Below are 24034 nucleotides of genomic sequence, written 5' to 3'. Positions count from 1 at the left end.
CATCCTGACTCTTATTACCTCTTTGCCTTCATATGGGAAAACCCTACATCCTTTAGGTCTCAACAGCTGACATGGACAGTCCTACACCAAGGGATTTTGACACTCAGGTGGGGGCAACATTCTCACAGCATAGCCCTCCTTTGAAGAGTATCTAAGTGCTTGGAGGAGAGGAGACAAAAAGGATTGGAGAGGGGAGGGGAGGAAGGGAGGAATATACTCAGGCCCAGTTGGGAGTACATTCAGACTCTGTGGAGGAAGGTGGGCATCCACTGGGCTTACCCATCCACAGCTTCCTGGGGGGGATTGACTGAGTGTGTCTAATGAGAGAGACCCATGGCAGCCTGGACAATGACCATCATGAGGTGAGTTCTTCATCAGTGTTGCCTGAAGGACAAATGAAGAGTGAATGAATGGCTCTGAGAATGAGAGGGCCAACCCTGGCTCCAGGGTGGGCAAAAGAGGACAACACAGGCAGACCCCACCTGCACGTAGCCCTTCCCTCCCTCCCTGAACAGGGAGCTAGAGCTCTGTGGATTTGTCCTCAGCCCCTTTTATCTCCTGGATCTTCTGTGGCAGGGTCTTGGTCCAGAACTGCAATCTGTAGGCCTTCAGGGCCAGGCCCACAGCAGGCTGGATGTCCAGCTGCAGATACAGCTGGTCAGTGGCCAGTGGGGCAGGCTCTCACCTTTGGAATTCCTGTGCACATGCCCTTCCAGCAGTGTGGGGTAAGGGTACTCTGAACCCTGCTAAACTCAGACTTAACCTTACCCTTAACTTTACCTCTCCCATTTGGGCAGGCCAGGTGGCCAGGTAGGCAGGGGCATTGAGAATGATAAAATTTCCTGATATAGGAAAGCAATGTGTGACTGTACTTTGTGTAGAACCAGAGATATATAATATTGTGCTCTATATGTGTCATATGAATTGTAATGCATTCTGTTGCCATATGTAACAAATTAGAAAAAAGTAAATAAATTTTTAAAATATAAAATAAAAATAAAAAGGATTGGAGATCTGGCTCAGTGGTTCAGTGCCCTGGGGTTAAATCCCCTATTCAACAACTACAAAAGAAGTTGAAGAATGTTGTACTGTTGTAAATGGAGAATTGTCAGAAATCCTGGTGAGAGTTCAGACAACAAAGAGACTAGAAAGGAGCTAGAACATCCTAGAGATTAGTTACGTGGTTATATTCAGAATGTTGATAGCAATGTGCTTAGTAAAGGCCATCCTAAGGAGGATTGAGAAGGAAGTGGGAGCCATCTGTGGAAATTAGAAGAAAGGCTGCCTTTGATGATTGCAAACACTTGGCTACATTGTATTTATGCCTAAAGACGTCATGGAAGGCCAAATATAAGATCGAAGACCTAGAGGATTCAGAGAACAACATTTCTAAGCAAAATATACAAGGAGTTGTGTGGATATTTTTGGTCATTTTCATTGAGATTTACAATGATACTTGGCAAAGGCAAGCACACCCTAAAACACGGAGAATGCACAGTCTGCCCACCTAAAGAGCAAAATGGGAGATTGGGTGAGAATATAGGGGATGGGAAAGAGAGTACCATGGGTGGGAAGGAGGCAGGCTCTCTGCTTCAAAACCATGGGAGAGAAGGCCTGAGGCCTACACATAATCTTCCAGGTGCCCTTCTATCAGGAGCCCAGAAGACCATGGAAGGGGCCCCAGCATTGTCTCAGGATTCTGCTCCTTGTTTTCTAGCAAAATGTTCTGGGTCTGTCCAACCATGGTTCAAGAAAGCCCAGGCAAGACTCCTGATGCTGCTCCAAAGGGAGCAAGCAACAGACCTTGGTGATGTCCAAGTGGTGCTATTTTGCAGGTGCAGAGAATCCAAGGGCTCTGCTGTCACAACAGCCTCCACTGGGGTTTCAAAGGAATGTTCTGGAGGCCAAGCTGTTGGTGTGGAGCCACGGGAAAGATTCTTCACCAGAATGCCTAGTGAGGCCATGAGAGTGGGACCACTGCTCTTGAGACCCCAGAAGTGTAGAGCCACTGGCAGTGTCAATGCCAGCCTAGGAAAGCCACAGGCCATGGCATGCCGCCCAGGAGAGCTGCCATGTGGGCTGCAACCAGCATCACCCCAGGGGTGGGGCTGCTCAAGGCCCTGGGGACCAGTCCACTGCCCTGTGTCTAGGAGGCTGACTTGGAGTTTGGGGATCTAATGTCTTATTTCGTTTTTTTTCAAATTGCTGGGGTCTGGAAGCCCGTTCTACTGGCTTTTCCTCCTTTTGCCACAGGACTATCTGCCCTGTGCCTGTTTCAAGGCTGTGTCCTGAAACCATGTAACTTGTTGGAAGTCATTTGCCTTGAGTTTCAGATGGGACTTGGGACTTTGCACTTTGGAGCCATGCTGGCAAGGTTTCAGCCTTTGAGGACTATAGGCATGGAATGACTACATTTTGCATTGAAAGAAGGATGTGAACCTTGGGAGAGTAAGGGCAGAATGATGTGGTTTGGATGTGGTTTGCCCCCGAAAGGTTCCTATCATGGATGACAGGTCCACAGTGAGGTGGTACCTTTCAGAAGTAGGACATAGTGATTGGCTCAGGAATTTCCCTGTGAAGGGATTAATATTAGTCATTTGAAGTGGATTAGATCTCACAGGAGTGCATTAATTCCTTTGAGGGGAGTATAAGTTTTTCAAAAGAGCAAGTCTACGGATGGGGTTGTGGCTCAGAGGTAGAGGGCTTGACCAGCATGTGTGAGGCACTGGGTTCAATTCTCAGCACCACATATGAACAAACAAATAAAGGCATCAATACTTAATTTAAAAATTTTAAACAAAACAACCTAAAAAAACAAGTCTGCATCTTCCCAGTCTATTGCTTCCTCTCTCGCCCTTTGATCTCTCTCCCAAAAAGTCCTGCAATGTTATGCCATTGCTATGTTACAACAGAGCTGAAAGTCCCTCATCAAGACTGAAATGAGATGGTCACCTGAGCTGAGCTAAATATATCTATTTCCTTTATACCTCATCCAGTGTCAGGTCAGTTCTATTGTTTTAGCATCCGAAATTGAACTAAGATATGTTCCAAGTCAAAAGGCACACTCCTCACCCACCACATGTCTGTAATCCCAGTGACTCAGGAGGCGGAGGCCAACCTCAGAAAATTAAAAAAACCCTAAGAAACTTAGTGAGATGCTGTATCAAAATACAATGAAAAGGGCTGGATGCTATGGCTCAGTGGTAAAGCAACTCTGGGTTTCATTCAGTACCAAAAAGGGGGCATGGGTGATACGCACCTTTTCGCAGTAACAAGCTGCCTACACAGAATTCCTTACTGGGGGAAATTTCTTTTCATGTAATGTACACAGACAGCATCCCAGATGCCTCAGATTTGTGTTGTGACAGCAATGGACAAAGTCTGCTAAAATGTCCCTGATCAGAGACTTGTTAAGCCAACAGCACATCATCCTTTCCACTCGATGGTGGAGGAAGCTGCACCATGTAAGAGTGTGAGGTGCCTCCTGTGTTAGGAAGGGGAAAGCGTGGTGCCCCAGAGGGTGAGTTGTGGTCATGCAGATGGAAACCAGGCATGAGAAAAAAATCTCTCTCTCTCTCTTGAGCTCTCTCTTGAGCTCGCTCTCTCTCTCTCTCTCACACACACACACACACAAAGTCCTGGGCATTGTGTGTAAGACCCTGAGGCCTTGATGGTTTCTGTGAAGGAGCCAGGACTGGTGGGGACAGAAGAGGGTGGAAGCCTCTGTGACTTGTTATTGAATATTTCTAATGGGTGAAGCCAAGACAATATTTATAATGGCAGCCAACAGTGAAATTGGGCAGCTCTCCTTGTCTAGAAAGTCCTAGTGACTTTTGAGAGGAGCCTGGTCAACAGCAGGGAGGTGGGAAAGGCCCTCTGTGGATGGGCCATGGGGAGAGGTGAGTGTGGACTCCTCCTGGGCAGAGTAGGGAGGAATAGCAGGAGATTAGGGGCCCCACGGTAGAAGCCTATAAGGGAGAGGATCAAGGGCCAAGGGCAGCCCAGGCATCCTGCCAACCTTGCCTAACTTCTGATGAGGGCCTGGATGCTGCCTGTAGGCTCAGAGCCCCATCACCTTTGCCCCAATGGCCAAGCCATATCCTCCTTTAGTTCAGGTGCATAAAGTGACAGGAGCCCAGTGACATCCCACATCCCCTTTAGGACACAGTGCCTGGGGCCTTCTGTATTTCCCCCAAAAGACAGGTAACCTTGCCTGGAGCCCCTTTGAGAGGGCCAGGTCACCCTCTGGCCAAAGGCATGACCTAGAGCCAAATGGCAGCAGGAAGGGGTTCCTAAGTGGCTGTTTTTCCCATTGGCAGCTGGAGCTCCAGCACAGCCAGCACTCAGTGTCCTGAATGCCCGTCCAGAGACAGGGAAGGTGGCCCTGCTCTTCTGGGTTCCTCAGTCTCCCCTCATACCCTGCCTTCTCCTTGGTGTTCGTGACATCAGGATGACTGACCCTGTGCACTTCAGGGGAGTCACCGTGGGCAGTAGGTGGACCCAAGGGTGGCTGCACATTCCCCTCTGTCCTCTATCATTTCCACCATCCTCCCCCTCTATGTCACCTATCCTCCTGCAGCCTCAGTCTCTTCCTCTGCACCCTTTGGCTGATGGGCCTCCAGACTTTGTCCCCCCAAACCCAAACTGAAGCCTCACCCTGGCTTTGGAGGAGGAGCAGCTGGACCCCACAGGCCATGATGCCCAGCTACCCATGAAGTCTGTGCAACCACATGGTCATTTCCCAGGGCTGTTTCCATTGCTGTGCTTCAGAGGTCAGCACAGAGAGGACCTGGGCCCAGGTGGATTTTGGACCCTGCACGGAGGAGGCAGAGAAATGAGTGGTGTCCTGCAAGCTGGGCACTGTGGGAGAGCCAATCTGTACCCACACAGGTTACAGAGCCAGTGGGTACTGAGCAGGACAGGACTCCCTGCCTCTTAGCTGCTCTGAGATCCCAGGAACCCATTCCTCACCCCTGGAGTCACTAGTTTACTGTCCTAGCAGCCACTGGCTCTTTTATTCTACTTTTTTTGCTGCTGTGACCAAAAGACCTGACAAGAACAACGTAGAAATGGAAAAGTTCATTTGGGGCTCCTGGTTTCAGAGGGCTCAGTCCAAAGACAGTGGGTCCATTCCTTAGGTCTCGAGGAGAAGCTGAATATCACGGTGGAAGGGTGTAGTGGAGGAGAGCTGCTCAAGACATCATACCAGGAAGCAGAAAGAGAGAGAGAGCTACTCTCAACAAAGACAAAATGCATACCCCCAGGCCCTCCCCAGTGACCCACCTCCTCCAGCTCCACCCTCCATGGCTACAGTTACCATCCAGTGAACCCTCATCAGGGGATTAATCAATGATTGGGTTAAGGCTCTCATAACCCAATCATGTCACCTCTAAACTTTCTGGAATTGTCTCACACATGAGCTTTGGGGGACACCTCCTCTCTAAACCATAACACTGGCCCATGAGGGTGTTGGGTGGAGAGAAGGGAGTAGTGGGCTGTAATTGGAGGAGACAGGAGGACTTCTCTGAGGGGACACAAAATTAAGATCCCACAGGTGAGAAATGATGACCTTGGGGGATGAGGGGACTGCCTGAGCAAACTGGGCAGTGTGACTGTGCCCGTGGTACTGGGAAGTCCTTCTTCCTCTCAGCATTCATAGTTTCCTGAGTTCTCTCCAAGGTCCTTGTAGTCCTGGTCTGAGGGTCTGTGTAAACCTGTCCCTATTCGGTCCTGGCTGCTCTGTTGAAATACACTGGTGACTGCAACTGTGACACTTCTTAAGAGCCCACCCCCTTGGGCTTGGGATAGAGTTCAGTTGGTCTTGCATGCACAAGACCCTGGGTTCAATCCTCAGCACCACCAAAAAGAAAAAAGAAAGAACCCACCCCCCTCTACTTGCTCTGTCCCCACCCTGTGGCTTCCCCTGAGGACAGCTCCCTCTGAGGTTGAGTTTACTGTTATTTATGCACCTGACAAACATTCTGAGGACTTCCTGGTTCTAGCACTGTGGACCTGGAAGGGCTTCTTGGGCATCTGGGGCCGCTGGGGAGACAGGCCCATAACCAGGAGATGTCAAATCTTCTGGAATCCTGCAAGGACATAGGGAATACAACAGGAGACAGGAGTGCCTGCTCTGCCTGACTTCCTGGAGGAAGGGGTGTGGGCTCCACCTCAGATGACTTCAGTACCTTCTCCTAACAGGCCTTGGCTTCTTCATTCTAGCTTGGGTTCATTCCTACACACCAGGATAGCAAGTGTCTTTATTGGTGTCTTTCTAGGAGTGACAATATTCCCAGGTGGCTGTGTCTGTGACTTCTACCTAAAGAGCAAGGTCTGTTGTTAACTCAAAGTTTTCCATCAATGCACTGTGCTCCAAGCCACTGTCTCAGCTCCCATCCAGGCAGATGCTCTCTCTGTATTCCCCTGACCTAGTTCACAGCTGGGGCTGTGGAGGTTGACATATTCCCAGCTCCTCCCAGTTCATAGCCATTTTATACGCTCCTTTATGTCAATTGAAAAACACAGTGCTCCTTCCTAACCTGGAAGTTACTGTCTACCTCTTGGTGAATGTCCCCAAACTAACAGTAAAACTGTGGAATGAAGAAGAGTCTTCAGAGCATTAGGGCATGGCGGGGGGTGGAAAACTGACATATATGTAATGATCTAGAGAAAGTCTGAGAGAAGAGAAGGGAAGAGTGGGAGAGAGAGAGAGAGAGAGAGAGAGAGAGAGAGAGAGAGAGAGAGAGAAAATGAATCACAGAGAAGAAGATTGAAGCAGAAGCTAAAATTCCAGGAAAATATCTGCAATGACAAATCACCTGCTACTGTCCGTTCCATCTCATCAGGTTTAAGACCCCCTAAAAACAACTTTTGGTGAGAGTATGGAGCATCTGTCACCCTCATATTGTTTGATGGGATAAAAAAATAATTTGGGGGTGGGCAGACACAGGAGGATTCTGAGTTAAAGGTGAGCTTTAAAAACTTAGCTAGTCCCTCAGTATTGTAGAGATACCCAGTCTCAAATTAAAAGATAAATAAATACAAAATGGATTGGAGCTGTAGTCACTAGTGAAGCACCCCTGGGTTAAATTCCCAGTACCTTCCCCACCAAAAAAACAAAAGAAAAAACAAGTTTCACTCAATCTCAGTGATTTGACACAGAGGATTCTAATCTCAGGGCTTTACCAAAAAACAAAACAAAACAAAAATCAAAAAAAAGAAGAGCACATGTCCACTAAGTGATTTCTGAAAATATACACTGCAAGTTTTACATAAAATAGCCTAAACCAGGCATGATGGTACCCTTATTGCAATTCAGGTACTCAGGAGGTCAAAGGAGGATGATTGGAATTGGAGGACAGGCTGGAAAAGTTAGTGAGACCCAACTCAAACTAAAATAAACAGGGATGGATATGTAGATCAGCTTTAGAGAGCTCATGGGTTAAGTCTCCACTAATAAGGAAAAAAAAGAATAAGTGGGAGGAGGACAAATGGAAGTCACTCAGGTGTGCATCAACTGGGAACGGCTTAAAGTGTGGCAGATGTGTACATGCAAGGCCACTCCTGAAAAAGAGAAGAAATTGCAGGTTCAAAGCCAGCCTCAGAAATTTAAGGAGGCGCTAAGCAACTCAGTGAGATCTGTCTCTAGTAAAATAGAAAAAAGGACTAGGGATGTGGCTCAGTGGTCAAGTACCCCTGAGTTCAATCCCCAGTACCCCCTGCCACCCCCCAAAAAGCTCTTAAAAACAGCTACTGAAGGGGCTGGAGTGTGGCTCAGAGGGAGAGCACTCGCCTAGGACAGGTGAGGCACTGGGTTCAATCCTCAGCACCACAGAAAGATAAATAAATAAAGGTATTGTGTCCATCTACAATTAAAAAAAAAAAACAGCTACTGAAACTACTGAAAGTCTGAAAAATACTCTGAGGACCCACTCTGGGAAGCATCCTGTGCATGCTCAGAACCGAAAACCATACAGGGGCATGTTTGCAGCAGGAGCACAAGGGATGTTTTCAGCACAGAGTGGAAGGATTATGCACCAGTCCCTGTACACTAAAAGGAACTAAAAGGTCTTTTCACCTCTGCAGAGATCCAGTCAGCCCAGGCTTACCGCTATCCTCATCTGCCCCCTGGTGTCCAGGATGGGCAACAAGGCAATCTTCATCTTGAGCCCTAAAGGCCTTGGTGCCCTGTGGTGGGGCTTAAAAGCACTGGGTGAAAGAGGAGAGTTTCTCTGCTGGGAAAAGTGGTGCCGCATGGGGGCAAGTTGGTGAAAGGGAGAGGATAGGGGAAGTCCCAAGGTCCATGGAGTGAGGGACACAGCCTTTCCATGACAGAGAGAAAATGCTTTGGAGGAACAAAAGGGTATATGGAGCTCATTTGGCACTTTTGATTACTGAGATAAAAGATGAGAGGATTTCTACTGGAGGGTCCAGAAAAGTTTAGACACAACAATAGGGTGAGAGGGAAAGTCAACACATGGATGCCATAGTGAGTGGTTGATGGTCAGGAGGATGCAGAGGGAATTCTGAAAGATTTTGGATGGAGAGGTCCTCAGGGAGCCAGGGACAAGAATCTCTTCTGCTATGTGTCTGGACCTCCTGACATGTCAAGGCCTCTTCCTGAAGACACCCCAGAGAGAAACACTTTCACAGCTGTGTTGTGATTGTGTCAGTGTGGGGCTCACAGTGTCTGCAGAGCCACAGAGAATAAGAGGCAACTTCAGGAGACAGGACCGTAAGGACCCCACCTGGCTCTCCAGGATGCACCCAGCTGGCCCAGGCTCCAGAAGCCAATGGGAAAGCCCAGTCCTGCTTCTCATAAGGATGGGGCCAGTCACCTCCTTGGGACAGAAATAGATGAGTATGTCGGTAGATTGAAATGTTAATGATGGATGATATTTAATCTCCAGGTGGGCTCAGGGATATGAAACTTTGCTTTTGCTTGTAGTCTGGGTGTGTTAGATGTGGGAACTCTAAGTGTTTGGCCTGAAAGTTTGTGTGCTGCACATTTGTACATTGAAAGCCAGTCAGGTGGTAGAGTGCTTGCCTAGCCAGCACTAAGCTCTAGTGCATTAAGTTCTAATGCACTAGGCTCAATCCCCAACAACAACAAGCCAACACACACGCACACACAATGCATAACTAATAAAATCAGTCTACTACCTGGTCTTTCATTGAGAAAGAAAGAAAGGAGAGAGAGAGAGAGAGAGAGAGAGAGAGAGAGAGAGAGAGAGAGAGAGAAAGAGAGAGAGAGAGAGAAAGAAAGAAAGATAGATAGATAGATATGAATCATTGTGAGGAGCTAGGGTTTAGGAACTGTCAAATAGTCCCAGGAGAACTTGTTCACCCCTTCTGCCAAGTGAGGACATAGTGGGAAGGTGCCATCTAGAAACCAAAGCAAGACCACCCCAGACAACAAATCGTCTAACACCTTGATTCTGGATTTGTCACCTCCAACACAGAAGACAACATATTTAAACTGTTTATGAGCTGCCCAGTTTATTGTGTTTATTTGTTGATATTTAGGTGGTAGCACTGTGATCAAACCCAGGACCTTGTGCATGCTTAGCATGTACTCCACTGAGCTATTCTCCCAGGACTTGTTGTTTTATTTTGAGCTCGTGTCTCCCCAAGTGGCCAGCCTTGGCTGAATATGTAATTCTTTTCCCTCAGCCTCCTGAGTGGCTTGGGTTATGGGCATGTGCCACCATGCCGAGCTAGGTTATTATTGGAGTTGTTGTTGTTGTTGCTGTTGCTGTTATTGTTACAGGAGCCTGATGGAGTAAAACCCTGGGGCTTGTGGTGTCCAGGTTTTCTACAGAGGTCCCACTGGTATGAGAACATGGGGTACTTGCTGAGAGGTGGGAAAGGGGTTCAGAAAAGTACCAGCTCCTCCTCCTAAAAATTCTCTGTCAGCATGGGAGGTGTGGCAACTGGGAGGAGGGGATAGGAGGGGTTGTAGGGAAGGAGAGGGGAGGAAGGAAGTGAGGGACTCAGGCACAGTGGGGTGAGGAGGAAGGTGGGCATGAACTGGCTTACCCATCCACAGCTTCCTTGGGAATTACTGAGTGTGTCTAACAGGAGAGGACCCAATGGTGCAGTGGATGAATGAATAGCTATGTGAATAAGTGGGTGAACCCTGGTTCTTGGGTGGGCATGTGTGGGCATCACAGGAAGACCCCATCACACCTAGCACACCCCTCTCTTCCTGACAAGGAAGCTAGAGCTCTGTGTGCTTGTTCTCAGCCCCCTTTAGCTCCTGGATCTTCTGAGGCAGGGTCTTGGTCCAGAACTGCAGCCTGTGTGCCTTCAGGGCCTGGCCCACAGCAGGCTGGATGTCCAACTGCAGGTACTGCTGGTCCTGGTCGAACAGTGGCCAGTGGGGTATGCCCGCTCCGTTGGGGTTCCTGTGCACATGCCCTCCCAGCAGGGCAGGGTGAGGGTCAGTCTGAGATCCTTTGAACTCAGACCTGACCTTCAACCCCAATTATAAACAGGGCAACCAGCCAGGCACACAGGGGTGTTGAGAATGGGGAGAGGTGTCCTGATGTAGGAAAGTAATGACCTCTCACTAGTGTCATTCCACAAATGGTAGAGCAGCCTGGCCTGTGTTGCCCTTCCCTGTGAGAAGCTGGCTCTCATGGTAGCCCAACACTATGGCTCACCCTCTGGACCACTGTGAGAAGAGACCAGTGACCTGTGGGTCTTCCCATTGGGTAAAGGGCTAAGATGTGATGAAGGACGCACAATTGCTAATGGGGTCACCTCAGACAAGGGGAGCAGTGGAGGGCTCGTGCCCCCTGGGTGGGCATGTGTAGGCACGGGAGGATGCAGTGTTCAGGTTTTCTCACCCATTTCGAGCAAAGTTGGCCCAGTACTTCATCATCCTCCTTTTCAGCAGCTCCTCCTCCTCAGAGAGCTCAACTGTGGGAGGAGGAAGGCAAGGGTCCAGGTCCTGGCCAACCCCATCCAGCTGTCCACTCCTGTGCCACACTCACCACCCCAGCCCCAGGCTTGTGTCCCTTCCCTATCACAACAGTCCTGGGGCCAGGCCCTCTGCTTGTGCAACCTGCCTTTACTACTCCCAGCCTTTAACTGAATCAACACTGGGCTCATCCTTGCATAGAAATTTCCTTCTTTTGGACACTGTGAAGTCATTTAAGAAATGATTAGGCTTTTACCCAACCCCCTCTTCTCCTAGGCTAGACACCACGGTTGGGTTGACAATAGGTGGAAGGAGCATAGATTGGACTGGGAAAGGTCTAACCCTGGAATGACCCATTGAGTTGTAATATGGAAGACACTGGATCCCATGTTCTCTCTCACCCCAGTTTCGCATTGTACCATGAGAGTGATTACCACCCTGTACCCATGAGAATACTTCTGTGGAACAAGGAGAACTCACCTCTGATGCCATTGATGTAGGATCCAAAGACAAAGACTAGCTCATCACCATGGTCAGCCTTCACATGTGGAGGCCTCATGTCCTTAAACTTGCTGGGCGGATGCTGGAACTCATAGAAGTAGACAGGAGCATGGGAACCTGGAGGGTGGACAGAATGTGTCACTCTTGGTGACAAGATTGCTAGGTCCAGCACTGTTTGAATCTTCACAGTGGCTTGGAAGCTCAAAATGGATCAGGGTGTATTTGGAAGGCTCTTTGTTAAGTCATATCTTGGACTTCTTGGCTATGTGGTCACAAGCAAGTCCTTGAGTGCCACTACCTTAGTTCCCTCCTCTGTAAAATGTGTGTGATGTCTATCTCTTACTCTAGCCATAAGGATTAACTGAGATGAGGGCCTTCAGGTGCCTGGGACCAGGGTCTGGATAAAGTCATGTGTCAGGACCTAACACCAGACCTCACCTGGGACCCACAGCTCTGAGCTGTCTCCTAGGAAGCCAGGATTCAGGTTCAGATACACTCACTCTGATAATGTGCTACTTGGAGTGCAGGCATCGCAAACATGAAGTCCGCCATCATCTCCTGGAACTGGAGTCGGAGGGTGTGGAGGTCCTCGTTGTCTCCCATGTACTCCTCCATCAATAGGTCAGCACATTTGGCAGGCAACTTCATCTGGTCCAGGGGATCAGGGAGAGTCAGGATAGGCAATCTCTGGGGCAGGGAGGCAGGAGCTTGAGGGGAGGGATTGGGGTTTGCAATGTGTCAGGGAATAGGACATTGGTGTCAAGCTGTGCGGTGGCCCCACCCAAAAATGCACATAGCTCAATCTTTGTTCCTGGGCATTACTGAAGAGGAAGAGTGTCTTGCTGCACTCTTGCCTGGCCCAGGACTTCAGGAGTCTCACCGTCTGTACTGATATTCTCTGCAGAACAGCTCGCATGGTCTCTCTGTCTATGTCTTTCTGGATTTCAGGGGGGCCCAAGAACTGTGTGGTGAAAAGATAGTCTACAGTTGGGTGTGAGATGACCAGGAGGTACGAAGTCCAAACCCTCTCCCACCTGACACTATCATGGGGGTTTGAAGAGGAGACTCACCATGGGAAGGAGCCAGCCATACTCATCATTGTTGACACCAATGATGCTCGGAACAGGTTGAAAATCAGCAGAGGCCAGAAGCTCCTGGGGGTGCCTGGGTAAGAAGGCCCCATCCACCACAGCAGGAATGATCTTGAAGGGCTAAGGGAGCATTCAAAGTCCATGATTATGGGAAACAAAGTCTCTTTTCGAACGACACCTGAGTTACTTCCAATGCATCCTACTCATCCCATGATTCTCACACCAACATTCAGAGATTCTATACCTGGTTTAGCATATTTTTGTCTCAATTCCCATCCAGAGCTATGAGGATACAAGAATATCAAGCTTTGGAAATGACATCATTGTTCCACAGTAGAAAGCACTGTATTGTCCTTATACCATAACCCCCGTCTCCTCACTAACGTCCATTCAGCCCTACCTTGGTAATAGCCAGCATTTCCTGTTCACTCTTGCCCCGCAGGCAGCTCACCAGGGCCTCTGACTCTACCTGCCCACAGGCAGACAGGTTGGCCACCATCTGTAAAGGCACCAAAAAGAGGCTGAATCATCCGACAGACAGGGAAGGGGTTGCTGCCTAAGGTCTCAGCTGTGTGCAGGTTACCCATGATTCTCAAAGGGAGCCATGTGTGTATTGCAGCAAGTATGAAATCCTTCCACCTTTCCTGAAGCTCAGGTATCAGCCAGAGGAGCCATCACACCTGCTTACATGGGTCTTCTGAGGAGGAGGCTCCAAGGTGTACCTTTGCAGACCCTAGATCAAAATCAACCACTTGAGGCAGAGATGTGTGGATTCTGACCTTTGAGATCCTCAGAAACACTGGGGTGGTGGCCAGTTCTGGAGACACCTGCATGGTCTTTGTTTTCATGGAATAGATAGTGTGGCAGAGGTTCTGAAGTTGAAGGGAGAGGCAGCAGATTTGGCCTTGAGTAGTAAAGGATACTCACTGTGGAGACATCTTTAGATGAGCTGGTGATAAGGTCAGGCAGCAGGGCCACCCCACTCTGCATGATGGCACCATGGAAGAGTCCTTGGGACACTGGAGACACCACAAGCGAGGACACACTAGTGCTACCTGCAGACACGCCAAAAATGGTGACCCGATCAGGATTTCCTCCAAAGTGAGCGATATTCTGCTGGACCCAGCGTAGGGCGGCCACTTGGTCCAGGTAGCCCCAGTTGCCAGTGGCATGCTGGTCTCCAGTGCTGAGAAATGGAAAGGATGATGATCACTAGATGGTCCTCTGTCTACTCAGCCCTCATTGACTATCCCTGTCTCAGGCTCACCTGAAGAAGCCCAGAACTCCCAGGCGGTACTGGATACTGACCACCAGTACATTTTCAATGGCTGCCAGAACAGAACAATCAAGCATGGAACCTGAGCCCATCACCAAGGCACCACCATGGATCCAGACCATCACCTGGGAAATCAGGAGATATACCGTGTGCTAGCCACCGTGCCCAATCCCATCGTGGCTGATCCCCTAGTCTGAACACCACTTTGGCTATGTAGCTACCCACATAGAACTCTAGTAGGACTTCATGACCTATGGCACTCATCACAGAATAATTTCAATTTGGAAGTTCAGGCCTCCCATACTTTGGGGTCGAATCACCAATTAGAACCCGGATCTATTTCTCTCAGAACTACTCTGAAAGGAAAAGAAAAGTGATGATTCTGTTATTACCCCACTTGAACATTAATTTAAAGTGTCATCTAATCTCTGGCCCCCAAATTAATCGATGGTCATGGAATGTAGTGACTGCAAAATTGCACATTTGGGCACCTGAATGAATCTCCTGGATACAAGCTGGTGAGATGATCAGTGGGTCAGTACATTTGGCCTCTGAGAGCATCCAGGGCTCTTTGACTCCATGCCTAGGTCAGATTCCTGCCTGCATAAGAGGACTTCTTGGAGCTGATAGTGAGAAACTTTTCATGGTAATAAACACTATAGTGGTGGCCAGCTGAACCTGTGTCTTCCAGTGTCATTGGTATTCTTATGTAGTACTGGGGTCAATCCCAGGCCTTCACAGCATTGTGCTAGCTCTCTACCTTGAACCATGTCCCAAGCCCACTTCTAATGTTCTCCCAAAAATGTTCTCCCACCCTTCCACTGACCATGACTTCACACTCACAGGCAGGTTAGAGCCCTCACGGGCATGTGCAGGCACGTAGATGCTGAGATACAGGCAGTCCTCTGACATGGGGATGGGAGGCAAGTTTGTACTCCCGAGGTTCAGAGCCTCTAGATTCAATGCATCTGCATTTTGCAGACACCTGGTGACAATGGAATACAGTTACTCCAGGGGCTGAGCAGTGGTCAATTCAGACTTCAGGTCCTGACTCGATCCCAGACAACCTCACTCCCTGCCTTAACTGATGCCTTGCCTCACATGATCCTTCTTTCAAGTCATTCCCCACTGAGTTCCAGGCCACAGGCTCGGGGAAGCAGGGATGGATTCCCGACCCCCAGGAAGGCCTCAAGATTGTTGAGCACTTGCATCCAACTCCTTCTGCGGCTGGGCAATTCTGACTCTAGGGCCCTGTCTGGGAAACACTGGCTGCCCCTGTTGACAGTCACTATTTATTACTATCCCCACTCAGGCCTGGAACAGCATAGGTGTCCCCACACAGGTGGTGCCTGAGTGGATGGAGGTTAGTTCTCACAGAAGGGTAATGGGGCATCCCACAGCCCAACTTGAGACTCTGAGAAAACCTCACCCCTTCACTGAGTCTTGAGCTGTAAGCACATGCCCCTTTCCCCTGGCCCTGTGGGTGGGGTCCCCAAGGAGCCACCACTGTTGCGTTCCTCAGGGATCTGCAGCATCGACTTCTGGAGTCAAGGCCTTTTATAGGTTCAGAGAGCCACGCCGACCCTCTCCCAGAATCATCTCCCCTGGTGGGAGAGAACCTCTGAAATAAGATAAATCCAGGGACATTATTTTCTTCTCTGTGTTTAGCACCTGGAGCTAATGTCTTTTGGGTTCCACACTCTGACGCAGGGGCCTGGCAAAGTTACTCCAGCATTGGAAGAATGAGTGTGGGAATTGCCCCAATGTAGATGGATAGGTTTTTGTATATTTGTTCATTTTGAACCTGGGTTTTAAAGATGGTGCATTAGTTTGCAAAAAACACATTACCACTGGTCTACAGCCCCAGGCCTTGCAGTGCAGTTTAGATGAAGGAGCCACTGCAGCCTGGCCCAGGACTCCGAGTACCCACCCTCACCCTAGTCCTGAGGTTCCCCAGACCCCAGGAGAACTTACATGGCCGGGTGGGAGGTCCCATCCCTCACACCACTCCAAGGTTCAGGGGGCTCAGGGGCTGCAAAGCGCAGTGGTCCTACAGGTGGCTTGGCAAAGGGAATTCCCAGGAAGGTGTGCACCCCCACGTCGGTGCCCTTCACATGGGCGAGACTGCCCTGCACCTGCCCGGTGTGGGTGGTCCGGATGGGGCTGACTGAGTCCTGGCCTGTGGGCAGAGAGATGCACTTCAGGCTCAGGTCTGCCCACTCAGCTGCTGGCCTGCAGCACTGTGGCCTGGTTGGCCCTCCTCAGCTCCGCCTTGTGGAAGGAGACTGATCTGTCAACATTCGCTTCAGAATCTTTCTGCCCATCCGTAATTCCTATCCCCACCACAACTATCACTCGACAAGGTCACAGCCTATCTCTCCAGGCTCACCAGGCCCCTGTGACTTGCCACCATCCTTTAGCCCTAGCAACTTCCAGCAGAATGTCTTTTGGGCTGATGGGGCAAGACTGTCCATTACACTCACTGTGCCAGGTCATGTCACCCACTGGGAGGACTGTGGGAATGGAACTAAAGATTTCTATCCTTAAGGATCTCATTCTTGATGGGACAAGAAATGACATAAAGAAGCATCATTCATGTAAGGAGATACGAACGGTGGGAGGAGAGCTATGAGTTCAGGCCATAAATCTCTTGTCACTCCTGGGGTTGGGGATCTGGGCAAGGAGGCAATGAAAAGTCAAGCTAAATATATCTCGCTTGTCCAAGTCATGATATTTGTTAAAAGTTGATGGTGGGCATATGGGGTTTATCTCCTCTCTGTGTCCCAGAATAGGTCCACATTTGGGTGCTGTGCAGCCCTCAGGATGCCCCAGTCCTCTCTCTATGCTTCAGGGTGCAGAGAGTTACACAGTCAGGTCCACAGTCCTCCTGCTATTGTTGACATCGCCACAGCTCCCACATCACTAGAGCCTTCCCTCCCCCAGGCTCCAGTTCTCACTCTAGAGTTTGGCAAATGTGAGCTGGTTCCATAAGAAAATGTTAAGAACTTCAAACTTCCTCCTCTCTCCCATGAGATGCGCTAGGATCTGATGTTTGATGCTCCCTGGTACAGGTCAGGACAGGGAAGCAGCCACTCACAGGACCAGAGAAGGAAATTGGCCAGCATCCCTCCAAGTTCAAAGACACACTCCTGTCCCTACCAACATGCTGTCTCCACACAGTGCCTTGCCAGAGGGATCGTGGTCCATGTAACTCAAGTGGTGACTGGCCACTAATGCCTGATATTAGATACTACAAAGGACAAAGCCTGTGAAATACTCCTGCTCACAGTCTGCTGACATTATGTAGCTGCTTCCTTGAGGACAAGCCCTGCATGAAACAGCAGGAGGAATCTACTCATGTATATATGGAGTGGTATGAAGTGTCCTCATGTCCAGATGTGGAAAAGGTCAAACCAGAAAAGATGGGTTTGTGACCATTTAGGTGAGAGACAAAGATGAGTAGTGTGTAAGACCTGGACCCTATTCAAGACCTAGATGGGCCTGTGGAGGAGCCAGGACTTGGTGGACAGAAGACTGTGGGACTCAATTCTATACCCTCTCATGACTCAGTTTTTTTTTAAATTTTTGTATGTGAGGTAAAGAAAAAAAGACTGTTGAAAATAGAATCTTTCAGTGAAACTAGAAAAATCTTCCTCTTGAGAAAGTTCTGGTTCTCTGTAAGATGCCAGGTAAGAGAGGAAGCCTTTCAGCGATGATCCAAGGGGGACAGGTGAGCATGGATTCCTCTCTGCAGATTAGATTGAGAAAGTTGGGTCTATGTCCAATGCCCACACTAGGAGCCTTTGGGGTGGGAGGGATCAGGGCTGCTGACACTCCCTGGGCATGGTTCTCTCCCGCCAACACCTTCTGATAAGGGCCTAGAGACTTCTAGCAGGTACAGAGCACATCGCCTTTGTCCTAGAACAATCCAAGCCATGCCAGTTCAGGTTCACCAGTGAAAGGAACCCAGCAGTCATTCAGATCAGCGTTGAGAAGTGGTACCAGGGGGTTCTGTAACCCCCAAGGCCAGTAACCTTGCCTGTGGACCCTGCGGAAGGTGCCAGCACTACTCTGGTCAAGGGGTCAAAACACTCAGAGCCAAATGTAACCAGCAAGCTCTTATATTGCTGTTGTTATTATCCAAGGGTGAGTAGTAGCTACAGCCACAGCCACACACAGGAGGGAATGGTCCCTGTCCCTGTTCCTTTGCCAGGAGGCTTCTGACTTGCCCATTCCCTGGATTCCATTCCCACAGTCTTCTGCCCACCCAGTCCTGGTTCCTCCACAGGCCCATCTAGGTCTTCATTTGGGTCCAGGTCTTACACACTACTCATCTTTGTCTCTCACCTAAATGGTCACAAACCCATCAGAATCCCCTAAAACTAGCTCACTCCTCCATGGGGGTGTCCTTGAGCATGTCTGACCCTCTCTGGCTCACCCTCCAGCCCCTTCATCTGTCTCCTCTACCAACTCCCCCGCCCTGGTGCCTTCCCTCCAGGCTCAGGCTCTGTCTCTGTGCACTTTGGCAGATCCAACCCGGTCTCTACCACCCTCCCCATGGCAGCCTCACCCTGGCCCTGGATGAGGAGCATCAGGAGCCCATAGGCCACGATAATGAGCCAGGCAGGAAGTTGATGCAGGCACATGGTCGGCTCCCAGGGCTGCTTCTGTATTCTCAGGGCTTCACCTGGAAATGCAGAGCAGCATTCTGCCAGGTGGAATTTGAACCTGACAGTGAGGAGGCGGGGAAATAGGTGGTGCCCTGCAAGTTGTGTGCTGCAGGAGAGTCACTCTGAACTCTCAGAGGTCATGGAGCCAGTGTGCAGCCGGCAGGGCCCTAACCCTCTTCTTCCCTTGGCCACTTTCCAACACTCTGCAGACCCTCTGAGATCCAGGACCCTCTCCTCACAACCTGGAGTCACTAATTCTCTGTCCTTGCTGTCACAGACCCATGAGGGTGTTGGGGAGGAGAGGAGAGAGCAGAGAGCTGGATGTAACTGGAGGAATCTGGAGAGCTTCACTGGGGGGAGCAGAATGAAGATTTCTAGAGATGGAGAAATACAGGTGACCTTGCTGGAGTGAGGGGAACTGCTTACACAGTGGCTGGGAGGTGTGACTGTGACCTTCAAAGCTCACTGGGTGCCCTTCAATTGTTCCTAATCTTCCATACACCATCATCTGAGAACATCTGAGGGCCTCTCCCTTCTTATTCTGGCCCTAATTTGAAGGCATTTTTGTAGATACCCCATCAACACATGACCAAGGTCCCTTCTACAGTCACTTATCCACTGGAAAGATGTGAAATGAGTGCCTGCCTGTCCAGGGAACTCCCAGAGATTAGGTGCCTCTGAGAGATTCTAAATAATTCTGATCCCTGCATGGGTGAATGGAAGCCAGTGTGGGTTAGGAGAACCTGCTCAACCTGACTTCCCTGATGAAGGGGTGTGGGGCTCAACTTCAGGCAGCCTAGAGGTTCCCTGAAAACCATACTTTGCTAGATTCTCCCCACCCCCCATAGGCTCTTACAGCTCAGTGTTGTGTCCTTCTCAGCCACTTTGGGGAGCAATCGGTTTTATCCAGATGTCAGGAGAAAGCATGCTGAGAGCACTGCTTCTCCTTGACCTCCACCCAATCGGTATGGTTGCTGTGGATTCAGTTCCTCTGCAGTATTTTATGCTCCCATCCATCTCCAGCTCCTGCCTGGCCAGATGCTTACTCTGCCCAGAGTCTCCTGATCTAATTCATAGCTGGGCTTGGTTCTACTCCCAGTTAAGTCCTAGTATAAGCACTTTTGTGTCGACTGGACAACATAGTGCTTCCTCCTAATCTGGAGTCTGCTAGGGTGAAGGCCCACATGTGCTCTGCCATTTATGGCACCATCTTACAGAGGCCTTGGCTTTGACAAAGACCAAGATAATAGAAATAATGAGGAATGAAGAAGAGTCTCAGCAGCATATCTGTGTATGTGTTTGTATATATTATATCTTATACATATATAGAGATGAGAGAGAGAGAGAGAGAGAGAGAGAGAGAGAGAGAGAGAGAGAGAGAGAATGGAAGATGGAAACAGAGTCTAAAAGTCAAAACAAACATCTGCAATGAGATCCCCCAACATGTCCTTTAAATACAATTTGATCTAAGACCATCAGACCAAGTGTTGAAGAGGATATGGAGCAAATGATACCCTCAGTTGCTTAGGGATGCAAATTGACAGAGTCCTTTTGGAGAAGAGTTTGTTATTTCCCTTAAAAGTTCCACACACACTTGCCATGTGACTCAGCAATTCTACTCTCAGGTCTCTCCTCAACAGAAATGACAGCATGGGTCCATATAAATAATTTCTGACAATATCCCTAAGAGCTTCATTAGAATTAGTCAAAAAATGGAAGTCACTCAGATGTATATCAATTGGTCAGTGGATAAAGTGTGGTGTGTGCCTACAAGGAATGCCACTCCCCAGGAAAAGGAATCTGAGATCTGCCTGGATCTCAGAAATAGTATGAGAAGTGACAGAGCCATTCCTAAAAGTGTCCATTTGCATCATATTTGGGGCAAGGACAACTAGAGGAACCCAAGCAATTAGGTGACTGCCTTAGAGCAGGATTCAGGGCAAAGAAGGACTACAAAGAGGCATGAGGAATTTTAGGAGGTGAAAGAAACTGGTAAAACTTGTGGTGGTGGTGTTTGCTTATCTTACATGTTACCTCAGAGTGAGTAAATTGTACACCCAAGAGATTAATTTAATTGTATATAAGTTATTCCACACTGGGCTGTGAATGGATGTAGCTCAGTAATATAGTGCTTGCCTAGCAGGCCAAGGAGGTAGGTGTGGTCCCTGGCACTGTACACACACACACACACACACACACACACACACACACACACACCACGCTAAAGCATTTAAAAAGCTATTAAAAATCTACAAAATATCATGGAAACCCCTTTGTATAATAAAGTGTGCTTTTGCAGAACTAAAACATAGAGGCATGTTCACAGGAACTCAGTAAATGCTATAAGGATGCACCCATCAGTCTTCACCAAAAGGAAGGTCTTTCCTGTGCTGGATCCCTCCAGGCTTAATGTTAACCTTGTCTGTGCCCTGGCAGCCCAGATGACAAAACAGAATTTTCATTTTTGCATGAAATTCATGAAGGTCTTGGTTTGGGCTTCAATGTAGTGAATGGAAACAAGGGGGTCATCTCCCCTGGGAAAAGTGGTGCCCCAGGAGGGCATGTCAGTCAGAGTTTGGGGAGTGGGGGGCTCCCAAGGTCTTTGGGATGAGAAATCCAGCTTCTGAATGTCTGAGAGAAAAAGATTTCAGGGAACCCAGAGGCACATTGAGCATTATTTGCTACCTTTGTACAATGAGAAAAGATGAGAGGGTTTTTATAGGAGGAGTCAGAAGAGTTTAGAGACAGCAGTGAAGGCAGAAGGAAAATCAATGATGTGGATCCATAGTGGGTGGGGGATGGTCAGAAGGCTGCAGGGGGAATTCTGCAAGGCAGAAGGACACCTTACTGGAGGGAGAGGTTCTCAGGGAACCAGGGACAAGAATCTCTTCTCTGGACCTCCTGAGCCTCCAAGGCCTCTTCCAGGACACACCACACAGAGAAGCATCTTCTTGCTATATGACTCAGTGTTATAGTCATGTCAGTGTGGGGCTCATAGTGTCTGCAGATTTACAGGGAACAAGACCCAACTTCAGGAGACAGGACCCTGAGGATGCCCCTTGGCTCTCCTGGACATACTCAGCTGGCCCAGGCTTTAGAATCAATGGAAAAAACCCAGTCCTGCTTCCCACAAGGGGGGGAATGGAAATAGATGGGAAAGTGGTTGTTTTAAATAGGCAGACATTTTCCAATAGTTTGCAAATTTGGTTTCTGAATCTTGGGTTGTAGGACCCTTGTGCTAGGGTCTCAAAACTTGTGTCCAGACTACTGGAAGATGGCGGCGATGGGAGTGCAGCTCCCCAGTGCGCCGCGTCACTGTGCGGGAGAAAGACGAGGTGAAACGGCTGAAGGCTACCTTGTTGGGAATTTCCAGTGAAATTGAGGTGCTCCAGAATCTAGAGGACAGATTTCCAGCGTGCGGGATTCGGCTGCGGGGGCTCGGTCGCGGGCGATTTCTCCGCACGGAGGGTAGCAGTACCTGGTCGGCGGACCGCCCCGCGGATGGAGTCTGGGGCGCGCGCTAGTTAGTTAGCGGCGAGGTACCAGAGCGGGATTACAGCGAAGCGGATACTGGAGGCTCCTGCCAGCGGCGCACTGGCCGCGCTTAGTGCTGAGTTCCGGCTTTGAGACAGAGGAGAGAACCGGTCCAGTTCGATTCCCGACACCAGTCGGAACACGGAGGAGGACAGCAGCCGCCATCTTGGAGAGCTGATGCAATCATCCCTGTTTTCTACTGATCTCAGCTCATTCAACTACGGAACAGGTGATTCCAGGCTGGTATTTGCCTGCGTCTCGCAGACAGATTGCTCAGGCTCGGGACTGGAGAACCTGAGGAGAATACTCTTCGGGGCTCGCTCCTGGCAAGGTGGGCGCCGGACTTTGAGCGGCCAGATTCTAGCTCCCCGGGTTGCTTTGGCCCAGGGCGGGGGATCCTACGGGGACTCCAGGCTGAGGCCAGTTACAAGTGGATCGTGCGCTGAGGGGCGGCGTGGCTCTGACTCCCGGAACAGTTTTGGCCCGGGGCTGGGGAGCCCGCGGGGACTGCGTCTTTGACCCTGCCCCTGGCAGAGCGTACACCGAGCTGGGAGAGTTTGGAGCGGCCAGGCGCGGGCTCCTGGGGCTGCTTGGGCCTGAGGCTGGGGTACCCGCGGGGGCCGCTCTGTGGAGCCTGCTCCTAGCAGAGTGTGGCAGGGATCGGAGAGGCTGGGTTCTGGCTCCCGTAGCTGCTTTAGCCCAGGGCCGGGGATCCTGCGGGGACTGCGAGCTGAGGCCAGCTACAAGTGAAATGTGCGCCGAGGGGCAGCGGGGCTCTGACTCCCGGAATAGTTTTGGCCCGGGGCTGGGGAGCCCGCGGGGACTGCGTCTTTGACTCTGCTCCTAGCGGAGCGTGCACCGAGCAGGGAGAGTTTGGTGCGGCCAGGCTTGGGCTCCCGGGGCTGCTTTGGCCTGGGGTTGGGGAACCCGCGGCGGTTGCTCTGTGGAGCCTGCTCCTAGCAGAACGTGGCTGGGATCGGAGAGGCCGGCTTCTGGCTCCCGAAGCTGCTTTGGCCCAGGGTTGGGGATCCTACAGGGACTGCTTCTCGGTCCGGGTCCTGCTGGGTGCTGCGGGGGCCTGGGGGGCAGAGTAGAGCTGCCACATGCGCCCAGAGCAGGCTAAGGGACCCGCCGGTGTGGTATCACGACACCCCAACTGCAGCTGGGGCCGAGGAGAGTAGCCGCCCACGCCTGGAACAGGACCAGCGACCCGACGGCGTGGTAGCCAAGTCACCCCATTTGGAGTGGAGGCTGTGAAGAGCCGCCGTCTGATCCTGCAAGGTAGGCAGACCTGCGTCCCACTGGCAGGACAGGCTCGGCAGCCTGCCAGTGTGGTGGACAAGTAGCATCGAGGCAGTCACGACACACTGGTTGGAGTGGGGGTTGAGCAGAGCCGCCGCCAGTGTCTGGAAAAGGCCCAGCGACCCGTTGGAGAGGCAGTTTGGTACCCCCACTGGGAGGGGGGGCTGAGCAGAACTGCCGCCCAAGCCCGCAAGGTAGGCAGATCTGAGACCCACCGGCGGAACAGGCTTAGAGGCCGACCAGCGTGGTAGACACATCACACCAATTGGAGTAGGGGTGGAACAGAGCTGCCGCCCACATCCGGATCAGGACCAACGATCTGAGGACGTGGTAGTTACATCACCACAATTGGAGTGGGGGCATAGTAGAGCAGCCACCCGCGCCCGCAGGGTGGGCAGACCTACGACCAACCAGCGTGGTAGATAGATCACCCTAATTAGAGGAGGAGCACAGCCACTACCCACCCTACAAGAGAGATCTCCCAACTATACAAGAGCAATATAAATAAATAGGGGGAAAATTTCAAAAACACAACAGTTTCACCAAGCAGAAAGAAACGCAAGCAATATGAAAAGACAAGGAAAGAAAGGACCACAAGCAATGCAGGTCAACTCAACTCTAGAAGAGGTAATAGCTGCAACAGATGGAATGTCAGATAAAGAGTTCAGGATATACATGCTTCAGATGATCTGGAGTCTCAAGGAAGACATGAGACAGCAAAATCAGACAATGAAAG

At 50.2% G+C, this 24034-nt stretch overlaps 1 protein-coding gene across 1 annotated transcript; it reads right to left on the bottom strand.

The window, feature by feature from the left end:
- Positions 1-10219: 10219 nt before the first annotated feature.
- On the bottom strand, positions 10220-18438 carry LOC308637796 (cocaine esterase-like; the record flags this gene model as incomplete). Its single annotated transcript, XM_081274626.1, has 12 exons — positions 10220-10406; positions 10851-10923; positions 11405-11542; positions 11926-12073; positions 12306-12386; positions 12496-12636; positions 12917-13015; positions 13444-13702; positions 13784-13917; positions 14636-14777; positions 15767-15971; positions 18363-18438. 12 exons carry the CDS (start codon positions 18436-18438, stop codon positions 10220-10222), a joined length of 1683 nt encoding a protein of 560 aa, XP_081130752.1.
- Between the last annotated feature and the right edge of the window lie 5596 nt (positions 18439-24034).

Source organism: Spermophilus citellus, assembly GCF_964194105.1.
Source record: "Spermophilus citellus genome assembly, chromosome: 18".
Taxonomy (NCBI): Eukaryota; Metazoa; Chordata; class Mammalia; order Rodentia; family Sciuridae; genus Spermophilus; species Spermophilus citellus.
The sequence above is the reverse complement of the archived record's forward strand: the minus strand, read 5'-3'. Positions and strand labels throughout refer to the sequence as shown.